This window comes from Lontra canadensis, unplaced genomic scaffold, assembly GCF_010015895.1.
Source record: "Lontra canadensis isolate GAN:19392208 unplaced genomic scaffold, GSC_riverotter_1.0 scaffold58, whole genome shotgun sequence".
NCBI classification, from domain to species: Eukaryota; Metazoa; Chordata; class Mammalia; order Carnivora; family Mustelidae; genus Lontra; species Lontra canadensis.
The window spans coordinates 8,258,005-8,273,121 of record NW_022631052.1 but is presented as its reverse complement, the minus strand read 5'-3'; the positions used below and the strand labels follow the sequence as shown (position 1 = coordinate 8,273,121).

Below are 15,117 nucleotides of genomic sequence, written 5' to 3'. Positions count from 1 at the left end.
TCATTATCACCTATTCTGTTGCACTGACTCCCAATTTTGAAAAAGCAGCACAGGTCCCAAGCTCATTAAATGAAGCTTCTAAATGTAATGGGAAAAGACAGCTATTGACAGCCTCTTAAAAAAGAGACTAAGTCAGGGTCAAGCTGACTTCAAAGTGAATTTGTATGATTTCTATGTACAAGCTCCTTCTGAATCCTACTGAATCCTACCCTTTTAAAGTTAACATCAAGAGTGTTGCCTCGGGTGCCTGGGTGGCTCAGTGGATTAAAGCCTCTGCCTTCGGCTCAGGTCATGGTCCCGGGGTCCTGGGATCGAGCCCCACATCAGGCTCTTGGCTCAGCCTGGTTCTCCCTCTCTCTCTGCCTGCCTCTGCTTACTTGTGATCTCTGTCTGTCAAATAAATAAATAAATAAAATCTTTAAAAAAAAAAAAAAGTGTTGCCTCAACACTAAATGATTTTTTTCAACACAGCTAATGGGGTCATTCATAAACTGAGAACAACATTTCCAGTAACCATGTTCACAAACACTACATGTAGTAGAAACAAAGATAATAGGCAGTTATTCTGAAATCAAATTAAAAAATAATTATTGTCATAAAAAGTTACAGGACCATTTGTTCCAATGCCAAACTGTGCCTCAGCATATGAAATTTAAAGTAGTCAAAAACTCAACCTCACCTGAGAAGTGCAACCAAAGTGACATTTGAACCCAAGTTCAATGACAGCATGCCCTTCAATTTCAAAGGAAGTGCTTTACTCATTAAAAGAGATTTAATGGCATATGCTTCTAAGGCATACACACAGTCTCCACAAAGACATGCATTATGATAAACTTTCTGACTGCTTGTGAATTATATTTAGCCCTTTCTATAAGCTCATAAGCAAGTCTCCCAGCCAAAGGTGTAACTGGCATAGGCCTCTGGAAGCACCTGTAGCCTGAAAACGCCTTTTTTTTTTTTTTTTAAAAAAGCTTTTATTTATTTATTTGACAGAGAGAGATCACAATAGGCAGAGAGGCAGGCAGAGAGAGAGAGAGAGGGAAGCAGACTCCCCACCAAGCAGAGAGCCCGATGCAGGGCTCGATCCCAGGACCCTGAGATCATGACCTGAGCCAAAGGCAGAGGCTTAACCCACTGAGCCACCCAGGTGTCCCGGCCTGAAAACGCTTTTCAAGGTTTTCTTTGCGGCAGTTTGAAGAAGGTTCGACCATTCTATTTTGGGTCAAGGAGACTCCCTTCCACCCCAAGTGACCTCAAGTGGGCCAGAGCAGTTTGGGAGAATGCACTGCGAGTGCTTTTTCACCAGGCCACCGCCTGCGAGACTCCGAAAAGGATGGAGATCTGGTCACCATCGAAGCGGCGAAAGAATGCGGCTGGGCCGTCTGGGGCTCACGACAGTCAGTCCGCTCTGGATCCCGCAGCCTGTGGTCAGGCTGTGGCGTCAGGAGCACGCGAAGAATCAGATCTCCGGGGCACGCAGAGGGAGGAGGCGGGGAGGGAACAAGTGCGAGGTTAGGTGTCTGCAGGTGTCTCCGGGGAGAGGGACGAGGTCGTCGGGACCGGCACAGCCGAGTGACTAACAGTGCGGTTTTGGACTCGGACAAACTGGTCACATTGTCAGGGTGAGTGACCTTGAGCACAAAGCTCGACCGCTCTGCGGCTCAGTTTCCTCATCTCTAAAATGGGGGTTGCTGCAACGGAAAACGCACCTTGGAGCGCTTGGCACGGCGCCTGGCACATAGTAAGCGCTCCCTCCCTACAGCTACTACTGGCTCTCGGGCTCCTCTCACCGCCCGGAGAAACTGGGGAAAAACTGGGGAAGCCCCGAGCAGGGGAGTCCCCAGGAGGCGGATCCGGGGCTGGGGCGGGGGGACCCGGGCCGGGGACTCACCGAGCACGTCTGCCGAGCGGTGCCGGGCCACGAAGCACGCGTCGTCCCCGTAGCACGCGCCCTTCTTGAGAAGGCCCTTGCGGAAGTCTTTGCCGAAGCCGCAGCCGGCCGTCACCAGCCCGTAGTCACCGCCACCGCCGCCACCGGCCCTGGGGTCGGTCTGCGAGAGGCCGCCGAGCACGGCGCGGGCCACCAGCCGCCCGTACGAGAGGACCGAGAACATCGCCGCCGCCGCCCCCCCGAGGAGGCGGGGGGCCCGGGGAGCAGGAGGACGCGGAGGCCCGGAGCCGGCTCTCTCCTCAGCCGCAGCAGCGCCGCCGCCGGGGCGCTCCTCAGGGCGGCGCAGAGTCGCCGCCGCCGCCCTTGCCCGACGCGCGGGGCCTCGCACACGCTCCGCCGCGCGCACCGGAGCCAGAGCGAGGTCAGAGCCGGCGGCTCCTCCACCTCAGCCCAAGTGGGATCCCGGCTGCAGCCACCGCTGCCGCCGCCATCTTCCGCTCCACTAGCGTGTTCCGGGCCGCGCCGGCAGCGCCGCCCCCTCCATGGCCACGCCTGTGGCCCCGCCCACAGTTCGCGGCTCAGTCCCAAGCCACGCCCCCTCAGGCTCGTGCCTTATATAGCCTCCAAGGTCGAGCGTGCGCAGAGGGTGTGGACGCAATTTCGCCTGGGAGTTGTAGTCTCTTTACTTCACGGCTTAGCATCCAGAACCTGGGAGGATTCCCCGCATACGGAACCTAAATTAAGTTATTGAAAATCACAGATGGGCTGTTTGAAAGTTTCCTCCCAGTTTTAGCCATATATTTTAAAGGCTATTTTTTAAATAACCCCGCCATCCCTTCAAAGAAAAACCCAAAAGAAACCAGGGTCAGGTCATGTAGTATTACTCCGCAGTACATACCTTGAGAAACTGAAGTACACAACTTTAGAGACATCTCCAGAATTTATATACTGGAAGGGTTTAGAGGCGGCAATCTGGAAAGAAGAGCCATTTTACATAATATTTAGGAAAATTTGAGGAACTATTACTGTCCGTATTAGACTGGGGGGTGAACAGGCAGATAGTGATGGAGATAAAGAAATGGCCACTATAGATATATCATGTAGAAGTGTTTCAGACTTTGCAAATGATTCTGACAATCTGGGGATAAACAATTCCAGAACCCAAATTTCTTTGCCCTAAATCTTAAATTTCCTGAGGGTCCACCTGTCTAAGCAGGTTTTCTGACTTCCGGCTTGAGTGCCCAGACAGGTCATGCAGTGGCACAGACTTGCAAAGATGAGGCCCCTGGTTCTCTCCTTCCACAGCTGACACCTCTTCTCTTCAGAAGGACAGCCGCTGACAAGAAAGGCAGTTCCTTTGCTTTTTTTGTTCAGCTCTCATCCCACCCCTAACAAAGACATCACAATAGCCTTCTCCAGATTTTGATTGTTATTAACACACTTTCTCTGAAATTATTTAGGTTAAATAGCTAAATTTAACAAGGACTTTGTTATTCTAATGGAAAGATTAGTTCACCAAATATGTGTAATATGTTTGTATGTGTGTATGAATGTACAGATTACATACCATCCCTGATGGGGCTTTACATAATCTAGCCCCTGCATACCTCTCCATCTCATCTGGTGCCATGTCCTTTCACTAACTGGGCTCCAGCCATGTTCACAGATGCTTCAGGGCCTATCCTCTCACTCTTCCTTCTACTCACTAGAAAGTAATTTTGTTACCTCAGGGTCCTATGTTCTTTGTTGCTGTATCCCCAGAACGCATGGGCACACAGTAAAAACTTTACTAAATGAATGAAAGAATGAATGAATAGTTCACTAGATCCTAAACTCCCTAAGGGCAAAACATCATTTGCCATTGTATTATTAGAATCCAGTGTACTATCTGGCACATGGTAAGGGAGTTAGTAAGTGCATGTTGAATAAAAGAAGGAATAACTGAAAAAAAAAAATAAAAAAAAAATAAAAGAAGGAATAACTGAATAAGAACAATAAATAATATAAAAAATCACATTTGTTGGATAAAAGAATGATTGGATGAAGAGTAGTTACAAATAAAAGAAAACTGAGATTTGAGACAAGTGATCCAATTTGGAATAATTTTTAGTTTTTTTTAAAACAAATATTTATAACCCAGATGTGTTGGTCCTTTTCCAGTTCACTTTCTTTTTAAAGATTTTATTTAGTTGTTTAAGCAAGAGAGGGAGAGATAGAGAGAGAGAGCTAAAGAGCACGAGATGGGGGAGGGTTAGAGCAGGGTGCCTGATACGGGGCTCCATCCCAGGAGTCCGGAATCATGACCTGAGTCAAAGGCAGTTGCTTAACCAACTGAGCCACCCAGGAGCCCTCCAGTTCACTTTTGACATTAGTGTAGCTACTCTGGGGATTCCCATTTCATTCTTCAAATGATTCTTTTTTATACCTTTCTTAATATATCAGAAGTCCTGCCAAACATTCACTCAAAGTGCATTGTTCCATTATCCTAATTACTATCATCATCAAACACTTCTGTGTTTCACAGTGTGCCAAGTGCTCTATATGTTTCTATCCTTAAGGATTTTCATAAAAATTGGATGGAATAAATCACTTTGCATAGTGAGCGGCATTTTGTCAAGTATGTGGACTAAGAAAAAGTTCATTTATGGTTGATTCCAAGATCGCAGTCACACCTTGCTATTTTTTATGACCCACAAGAATTGGGAGCACGCCCAGAAGAGGGGGCGGAGGCTTGCGGATCCTCTGCTCGGCATTTATGTCTACGCCAGCTGTGCTAAAGGTTGTTCTTTTAAGCACACACACCACTACCAAATCCCAGCCAGGACGTCAGGTAATTCTACCCCAAGGACAAACTTTTTAAAATAGCACGTCAACCCCTATTCCTTGCCTTGTCAAACTTCTTCAGACTGCTCCTACCTTTCATTTTCAGGGCATATATTATTTAATTTCCATGTCATTCATAAGAACCGGTCGGATGAGACGAGCAGGAACCTAAGATGTGACTCTGAAGTTGGTAACCTCTGCTCTAATGGGGCTGCTGTTTCCAGTTAAATGACACCGGTGCCTTGAGTTTCCTGCAAATGAGTTGTTCACCCACAGCACAATGTGAACAGAATCCTTTCTTAAAGCTCCTTTGCAGTTTTTGGAAAGAAGAGGAGACAGGGCCTCAGGTTCTCTTGAATCATTTATTCCAGAGACAGATCTGAAAAGTTTCACCATCGTGGGGAAGTAAGAAGAGGGTACTTTGGAAAAAAAAAAAAAAAAAGGCACCTTCTCCTGCCCTCCCCCAGAAGCACAAATCCCTTTTGACATTTGGATAGATTTAAAAAGCCCCAAGAGTTTTCTTCCTTAACAGAATTACATTCCTAGCACTTCAAAGATTCCTGGGAGGTCAGTTGTCACTCTCAAAGGCGAACAAGTGGTGAAAATACCATCTGTGCTCCCAGGGCACCTCTGTGGCATTAGGAAAGAGCTTTGCACTGGAGTCACCCCCAGCTCCTAAAAAAAGAAGAAAAAAAAATTCCCTAATATGATTTTCTGCCAGAGTGGTACACTGATCTCTCCTAATTTCTTTTTGCTAACCTATTCAAAAGGAGCACTAATTAGTTTATGGCAATGTTTCTCAACCTTGGCACTATTGACATTTGAGGCCAGATAATTTTTTATCATAAAGCCCTGTTCTGTGTGTTGGAGGGGGCTTAGCCAGTTTCTCTGGCTTCTACCTACTAGATGCCAGTAGCACACCTCACCCCCTAGTTAGGACAACCAAAAATGTCTCCAGATATTGCTAAATGGCCCCTGGGGAACAAAACTGCCCCCCCCCCTTTAGAACTACTGGGTAGATGGGATGCCTGGGTGGCTCAATTGGTTAAGCGTTTGCCTTTGGCTAAAGTCATGATGGATTGAGGCCCGCATTGGGCTCCCTGCTCAGCAGGAAGCCTGCTTCTCCCTCTCCCTCTGTCTGCAGCTTCCCCCTTGTGATCTCTCTGTCTCTTTGTCTCTCTGACAAAACAAAAAACAAACAAACAAAAAAACCCCCCAAACCCCCCAAATACCACTGACTGGGTGATAACAATGCAATGCAAGTTAGCAAATACTTGAAGAGCACTTTGTGATGTCTGAGGCTGTGGGATAAGGACAAGAGACATTGGTACCTTCATGCCAATCACAGTGGAGCAGGAGGGTTAAAGTTAAGTAAATATATAGAAAAAATAAGCATCATCGGTTGAAATAAAAAAGGAGCATGAGGAGGAGAAATGGGACCCGTTGGGGTGGGAGAAGTACTAAGGGTACTTTACAAAGAGGTGACATTTAGAAGAGACCTGAATGCACAGATAGAGGTCTGAGGCAGGGGGACAAGGGGATGGCCAGTGTGAGAGGAAGATATAGAAACTAAACAAACGCAGAGTGTGACCGGAGAAGAACAAGGATGTACTGTTCCATATTAGAGTCTGAATGAAGAATAATGAGGGACAGGGCTAGGAAGGTAGTCTAGGAGCTATTTGGCCATAAAAAGGAGTGAAGCAGTGACATATGCCTCAACATGGATGACCCTCGAAAACGTGATGTTCAATTAAAGAAACCAGTCCCCAAAGACCACATGTTGTATGCTTCTATTTATATAAAGTGTCTGGAATAGGCAAACCCATAGAGACGGAAAGCAGATTAGGGGTTGCCAGAAGCTGGGTGTGGGGGGATGGGAAGTGACTCTTAGTGGGTGTGGAGTTTCTTCTTGGGGTAATAAAAACGTTCTGGAATTAGATAGTGGAGAGGGTTGCACAACCTTATACAAAAAATATTAAGCTGTCCACTTTAAAGGGCAAATGTTATAGTGCATGAATTGCATCTAAGGTTAAAAAATAGTTGAAGGGGCGCCTGGGTGACTCAGTGGGTTAAAGCCTCTGCCTTCTGCTCAGGTCATGATCCCAGGGTCTCAGGATGGAGCCCCGCATCTGGCTCTCTGTTCAGCAGGGAGCCTGCTTCCCCCACCCTCTCTCTGCCTGCCTCTCGGCCTGCTTGTGATCTCTGTCTGTCAAATAAATAAATAAATAATCTTTTAATAAAATAAATAAATAAAAAATAGTTGAGGACCTACTGCAGAGATCATTATTTGCTAAGCTTACCTGCATTAAGCTGGAAACACGAAGGGGTCACCAAATGCTTTTAATATGCCAGTGACAAAAATAAAGTAATAAGTTTTAATACAATTATAATAAAGTAATAAACAATAGCAATGAGAAGAAGAATGAGAGTGAGAACGATGGACACCATAGACTGGACACCTGCCACCTGCTTTACCTGTACCATCCGCTCTGACCACCAAATCATGTCCCACCTGCTGTTTCCTTCACAGCCTGTAAGACTCATCTATTTTGTCAATTGTTTGGCTCCTCCCTGGCTAAAACTTAAGTTCTACGAGAGCAGGGAATTTTTGTCTATTTTATTCGCTACTTTATCTCAAGTCTCCAGAACACTGCATGGCAAGTCCAGGCGCTGGATAAATCTAGGACATGAGTGCTGTTGAACAAAAGAACTTTAGAGATCACACAGAACAAGTAATTTATTCTACAGCTGAAGAAACATGTTCATCCCCTAAAAAGTTCATGGGTGGAGCTGGGCTGAACTGGAGAGGTCTCTAGGAAGCTCCTGGTGCCTGCCCGGCCAATCCCTTTTCAAGGAACTAGCCACAGGTTGTTCTTTTCATCCAACTTACCTTGCTTTGCATTGTATGTGATGGTCACGTATTTTCCCACCTAGCATCCATTTCCCCCCATTGTCTGATAATAGTATTTTGATTTTCCTTGCAGGTGTAATCCAACACCCGAGGTGGACACATGGCCCTGGTCTGACCAATCAGAGCACGGCATTCTCTTCGTCACCGTGATTGGTCCAGAGTGAAGGCACGTGACCCAAGGTAGGCCAGTGAAACTCCACCATGCAATTTGCTAAAAGTATTAAGAATTTCTTCTCACCAAGGTTTGTAAGCTGGAGGACTACAAGCCTGCAGCTGCTGATGGCAGTTTTTGCCAGTACTCGGGAAGAGCTGGCCTGAGAATAAAGGCAATACAAAGAGAAGCAGAGCCTTACAGAGGGTAAGAAAGAGAGGCCTGGTGACACTGAGCACACGCCCGAAACCAACTTTACCTGCAAAAGGAACAGTCCCTGAACGTCTATTATTTCCCTTTTTTGCTCAAGTCTGTTTGAGTTTGGCTTGCAATACTGTGAATCCTGACAAACACGTCATGTGACCCAGGTACCATGGTTACATTTATTGAACCAAGAATAAGTCCCCAAACCAAAGGCAGCTGTGAGGAGGGAAATTATCTTCTGCTTATTCACATAGGGGAGGAGGAGCTCCCAATCCTCATTAGAAAAACGAGTGAAGGCAAACTTCTGGTCTCTTCCTTTTGTACCTCCATGAGATGAGGAGTGCTTTGTCTGATTCGTGGGTTTGGGACAAGATTCCGATGTTGCCCAGTCCCTTTCTCTTTTTTTTTTTTTTCCTCGCTGTGGTCTGACCTTGGGGTACTCATGTTTCCTCCTCCAACTTGGGGAGCCTGTCCCTATGGAGGACGCTTGCAGTAATCCAGCCGACATGAGGATCTCTGTAATCCAGAAAGGGGAACTGAGAGCACACAGAAGCCATGATCTCCAAGCAGCCTTATCCATAAAGCTGATACTTTTGAGCCCCGGCTGCCCGATTCATACATCAACTTCTCTCTTTTTTTTTTTTTTTTTAAGATTTTATTTATTTATTTGACAGATAGAGATCACAAGTAGGCAGAAAGGCAGGCAGAGAGAGAGGAGGAAGCAGGCTCCCTGCCGAGCAGAGAGCCCGATATGGGGCTCGATCCCAGGACTCTGGGATCATGACCTGAGCCGAAGGCAGAGGCTTTAACCCACTGAGCCACCCAGGCGCCCCATACATCAACTTCTCAGTGGGTTTAGAATTTGGAAAGACTGAGGAGGGTGTAATTAATGATCACCCCATACGTTTACCCCCGACGTGTTCATTTTCTCTTCAGAAAGCTTTGAGAAGCAGGCAGGAGGACTGACATTTGGGGGCTAAAATAGCACAGGGAGATCCAGTTTCTGGTGCAGTCAGGGCCCTAGGCTCAAAGGTAATTGTGGGTCAAGTGGGTTTTGACCTGCGTATTTTGTTACAGCTACAGTTGTTTGGCGGGATTTGAACTGGCAGTGGCCTGAGTACAAGGGCCTCTTGGGCAGGCCTTGACCTTACCTCTGTGAGCACAGCTTTGACCTCAACAGGTGGTGGGGACAGGGATTAGGTTATTGGGGAAAAAAAATCTTTTTGTCCCAGAAAAGGCTTACTCTAAAGAGGGCAGAATTTTAGTCTCCAAATATTTAGGCTCTGGAGGACAGGTTTTTTGCTTCTTGTAGAATGTCTTTCAGCAAAACTTTAGGCTAGACTTTAAAACACCCACGGCAGCTAAATTATACAGGGTCTGCAGAGCTCTTTGTGATTGTAGCCTCTTTGCAGCAGGAACGCAGAGTGTAGGTGGATGCCACAAAGTTAACAACCTCAAATCCGTTCTTCTGTGGGCTATACTGAGCTTCCTTTGGGGCCGTGAGCCAGACCCATGGAGGGGCTGATTTCTTAACATTTATTTGGTCTGTCACATGCTGGCAAGGCTCATTTCACCACTGCGATCCCAGGATGGCTTTGTTCTGCTAACTGAGTAAACCTTGATCATGGCTTTGGATTTAGGGAGCTCAGACTCTGACTTTACTCACAGAATGAGGTCTATTTTATTAATGAAAACAAAGGAAAAGAATAGAACCCTTATTATACAGGAGGCAGTGTTTCTTTATGAGTTGAGGTAGGGAAATCTAAGAGGGCAGTTGATGATGCTTATACCCAGAAGACTTTGTCTCTGGAAAACACGTTTGCTTAGGAAATCAGAGATGGATGAAGATTTTTTTATTTTTTATTTTTATTTACTTTTTTAAAGATTTTATTTATTTATTTGACAGATGGAGATCATAGAGAAGCAGGCAGAGAGAGAGGAGGAAGCAGGCTCCCCGCTGAGTGGAGAGCCCGATGCAGGGCTCGATCCCATGACCCTGGGACCATGACCTGAGCTGAAGGCAGAGGCTTTAACCCACTGAGCCACCCAGACGCCCCTATTTTTTATTTTTAAAATACGTTTCTGCCATGCTACAGAACAGAACCAGCGGAAAGATGGAAGACAAAGAAGGGACTGGCTTACTAAACTGGAGGGGAGAAGGCAGGGTTTTTTTTTTTGTTTGTTTGTTTTTTTTTAAAAGCTAGAACTGTGATATTAGTAGACCAACCAGACAGATAGGACAAGGGAAATAAATGAGTTTCTGAAGGCTCAGCTAGGCAGATATTAAGAGGGAGAAGAGACACATGCATCTATGGAAACTTGAGAGGAATCCAAGGTCATATTACACATTAATGGAAACAATTATTATTATTTATTATTTTTTAAAGATTTATTCATTCAGAGTACAAGCAGGAGAGGAGCAGAGGGAGAGGGAGAGAATCCCGAGACGACTCTGAGCTGAGTGTGGAGTCCGACACAAGACCACTACCTGAGCTGAAACCAAGAGTTGGATGCTCAACCAACTAAGACATCCAGGTGCCCCTATTATTATTATTTTTAAAGATTGTATTTTTAAGTAATCTTTTAAGTAATTTTAAGTAATCAGCATGGGTCTCAAACCCACAACCCCAAGATCAAGAGTTGCATGCTCCTCCTACCTAGCCAGCCAGTCACCCTGGGGAAAAAATTATTTTTGAATGGTGTGAGGACATTGGTTATCCCTCTGGAGAAAAACCTAAACTGGACCCCTAACTCACACAATATACAAGAGTACATTCCAGGGGTCAAAAACATATTGGGAAGAGAAATGATGGCTTCAATAATAAAAGAGTACATGTTGTTAAGAATAATTTTGATCTTGGGGTGCCTGGGTGGCTCAGTGGGTTAAAGCCTCTGCCTTCGGCTCAGGTCATGATCTCAGGGTCCTGGGAGCAAGCCCCACATTGGGCTCTCTGCTCAGCGGGGAGTCTGCTTCCCCCTCTCTCTCTCTGCCTGCTTCTCTGCCTACTTGTGATCTCTCACTCTCTGTCCAATAAATAAATAAAATCTTTTTTCAAAAAAGAATCATTTTGATCAATTTGATTACATTTAAAGCTCCTCAAAATAAATCAAAGGTCTGCATATGAGAGCTAAAACTATAAACCTCTTAGAAGAAAATACAGAGAAGAAGCTTCATGACATAGGATTTGGCAATAATTTTTGGTCATGACTGCAAAAACACATGCAACAGAAGAAAAAAATAGATAAATCAGACTAAATCAAAATTTAAAACTTCTGGGGACGCCTGGGTGGCTCAGTTGGTTAAGCAGCTGCCTTCGGCTCAGGTCATGATCCCAGCGTCCTGGGATCGAGTCCCGCATCGGGCTCCTTGCTCAGTGGGGAGCCTGCTTCTCCCTCTGACTCTGCCTGCCACTCTGTCTGCCTGTGCTCGCTCTCGCTCTAACAAATAAATAAATAAAATCTTTAAAAAAATAAAAAAATTTAAAACTTCTGTTCATCAAAGATTATAATCAACAGAGTGAAAAGGCAATCATGGAATGGGAGAAAATGTATGGAAATGATATATCTGATATGGAGTTAATATCAGAATATGTTAAAAAAAAACCCTCACAACTCAACAACAGGAAAAAAAAAAGGATAAAAAATAAGCAAAGGACTTGAATAGAAATTTCAAAGAAGATACACAAATGGCCAATAAGCACGGGCAAAGATGCTCAACATCACTAATCATTAGGGATATGAAAATCAAAACCACACAGATGGCACCTCACATACATTAGGATGGTTACTGTATAATATAATAAGTATCATTTTTATTGTAGTAATAATAATGATAAACCAGAAAACAACAAATGTTACCAAGGATGTGGAGAATTTGGAACACTTGTGCACTGTTGGTGGGACTGTAAACTGGTGGAGCTGCTGTGGAAATCGGTATGATGGTTCCTCCAAAATTAAACATATGATCCAGCAATTCCACTTCTGGGCATACACCCAAAAGAACTGAAAGCTGGAACTTGAACAGTTATTTGTTCATGACGGTATTAGTCACAATGGCCAAAAGAAGGAAGCAACACCAGTGTTCAGCTATGGGTGAATAGATGCATAAAATGTGGGATCTACTATCCATGCAATAAAAATATTAGCCTTAGAAAGGAAGGATATTCTGATGCCTCCTTAAACATGGATGAATTTTTTTTTAAAGATTTTATTTGTTTATTTGACAGACAGAGATCACAAGTAGACAGAGAGGCAGGCAGAGAGAGGGAGAGAGAGAGGAAGGGAAGCAGGCTCCCTGCTGAGCAGAGAGTCCGATATGGAACTCGATCCCAGGACCCTGAGATCATGACCTGAGCCGAAGGCAGCGGCTTAACCCACTGAGCCACCCAGGTGCCTCATGGATGAATTTTGAAGATATTATGCTAAATGAAATAAGCCAGACACAAAAAGGTAAATACTATAGGATTCCACTTGTATGAGGTACGTAGAGTAGTCACCTTTATAGAGACAGAAAGCAGAATGGTGGTTACTGTGGACTGAAGGGTAGAGGGAATGCAGAGTTATTTTTTTCATGTGTATGGAGTTTCAGTTTTGGAAGACAAAAAGAGTTCTAGAGATGGACGGGGTGATGGCTGTAGAGCAATGTGAATGTACTTAATGCCACTGAACTGGGGAGTCTGGGTGGCTCAATCCTTAAGCATCTGCCTTCTGCTCAGGTCATGATCCCAGGGTCCTGGGATAGAGCCCCGTGTCAGGCTCCTTGCTCGGCAGGAAGCCTGCTTTCTCCCGCTCCTACTCCCCCTGCTTGTGTTCCCTCTCTCGTTATGTCTCTTTGTCAAATAAATAAATGAAATCTTTTTTTTAAATGCCGCTGAACTAAAAAATGGCATCTTAAATTTTATGTTATGCATATTTTACCACAGGTAACATTTTTAAAAGCTTCTGCACAACAAAAGGCATCATAAAAATAGTTTTTTTAAAAAAGATAATCTATAGACCAAGAGAAGATATTTATAATGCATAAAGTCAAAAAGGATTAGTATCCAGAGTACATAAAGAACTTCTTCACAATAGTAAAGAAAATGAACTCAATAGAAAAGTAGAAAAATATGACAAATGACCAACAGGGTATTAAATTAATTATACATAGAGGCTGTTAGAGTGAGGTGGCTTAGTGCCCTAACAGCCTACATAAGCAAACCCAAAGATAAGCCTGTAGGTGCCTCAAGGTTATGAAATTCAAACCCAAGGACAACCCGTCACAAAGAGCCAACCGGGCTCTCTCACATAAGGCAATCATGGCTCTCTCACATAAGGCAATCACTTACCGTAGAGCTGATCAAGTGATTTCCTTGCTTTGCCTCCTGGTCTTCCTGGAAGTCTTGCTCTTAGTTCCTGTTGGTGCTCCTAACCACTTCTGGTTTGGCACTACCTCAAATGATTTGTGCTCAAGGAAACTCCTAAAATTTTTAATATGCCTCAGTTTAGCTTTTAATGAGGGCATTTCTGAAGAGAAACCCAGTTGTCCAACAGACATGTGAAGAGATAGGTAATCTCACTAGTGATCAGGTACATGACTACAGTGGGGAGGCTCCATTAGGGTAAGCAGAGATGGACTCTGAAAGATGTAATTTGATCTGAAACCTAAATGAAAAGTTGAGAAAAAAACACTAGCCATTTATAGTTCTGGAAGAAGGGCATTCCACACACAGGGAACAGCCAGTGCAAATGTCCTGGGGTGGGAATAGGTTTGGCCTTGTCTTAGCTTGGGTTGTCATAACAAAATACCATAACTGGGTGGCTTAAACAACAGAAATTTATTTTCTCATAGTTCTGGAAGTCTGAGATCAGGGTGTCAGTGTGGCTGGGTTCTTCTGAGGCCTCTCTTTCTGGCTTGCCTATTACCTCATCCATAATCCCCTTCCTTATGATCTCATTTAACTTTAATTATCTCCTAAAAGTCCTGTCTCCAATTATGGTCACTGAGAATTAGGGCTTTGACATATGAATTTTGAGGAATGTCAACATTTAGTTTATAACACTTTGGTGAGGTGCTTATTTTAAAAAAGTGGATTTAAGGAGGCCAGGATTTGGGGACTAAAATGTGGAAGTGAGAGCCCAGAGAGTGCCTGAGACTGGATAAGACAAATGACTCCTCCTGTAGTGTATTGTTTAGAAATATAAAGAATTGTACCTTATTCGTGCCAAGGGACTTGTGGGAGAAATGATATGGGCTTTAAAAAAAAATTCCTTGCCAAAAGCACAAAATCTCTGTTCCTACTACAGGGAGTTTCTGTCCTCTAAGTTTGACAACAGATTGGAATGCAATTTCTAAGTTCTTTTTTTTGCTACCTCCATGGTAACACAGGGCTCGAAGGTAATGGGTTTTACTAATTACTGGGAAACAATAAAAGTATAACAAACAATGTCAAAAGTTACAACATGACTCATTCAAACAGAGGATAAACGTGAAAAATTTATTCCACTTGTTAAAAAGGAAACAGCTGGGTCAGAGAGCATTTTGAGAAATAGGAAACTTAAATAAAAAACTGATTAATCTCCACAGGGTAATAAAGACTATACATTTCAGGGTTCTCCCCCCCACCACCACCACTGGACAGGAATGATTTGAAACTCTCTCAGACAAAAAACCTGAGCTTTTAACCAATAGTAGATAACTTGGCAAACAAAGGTACATTCCTTGGCTTATATCTACACCAGGGGGCCAAATCTGGCCCTGATGCTTACATTTGTAATAAAGTTTTATTGGAACACAGTCACAGCCATTTGTTTACATGTTGTCTAAGGCTGTGTTTGCTCTACAACAAGAGAAAGTGCTAAGACAACAGAGTTGAATAGTTGAGCATATAGCCTGAGAGCCTGAAATATTTTGCTATATGGACCTTTACAGGAAAAGTTTCCAGACCCCTGCCAGAGAATTCATCCTTAGGTGGGCTTGTTCAACAATGTCTTAGATAACATTGAAAGAACTATGCTGCCCTCTCTTGGTATTATTTCCAAATTCTGGATAAGTTTTCTTCAAAAGGAGATGTATGGCTTAAAAATTGGGGGGACATTTGAGAATTGTTATCTATGGCCTGTAATTCCTAAATCCTCCCATTCACCCACTCCAACACC

The 15,117-nt window shown here is 44.1% G+C and overlaps 1 protein-coding gene across 3 annotated transcripts in view; it reads right to left on the bottom strand.

Annotated features, from left to right (window-relative positions):
• PPTC7 (protein phosphatase targeting COQ7) overlaps positions 1 to 2,412 on the bottom strand; it is a 40,022-nt gene extending 37,610 nt beyond the window's left edge. For 2 of the 3 annotated variants that reach the window (XR_004384859.1, XM_032876308.1), the window contains exon 1: positions 1,892 to 2,412. Coding sequence is in view for 2 of the 3 variants with exons in the window: in XM_032876308.1 (XP_032732199.1) it covers positions 1,892 to 2,114 (223 nt within the window). In the remaining variant the exon portion in view is untranslated. The remainder of the gene's footprint in view (positions 1 to 1,891) is intronic. The other variant, XM_032876306.1, reaches the window with a different exon arrangement.
• Between the last annotated feature and the right edge of the window lie 12,705 nt (positions 2,413 to 15,117).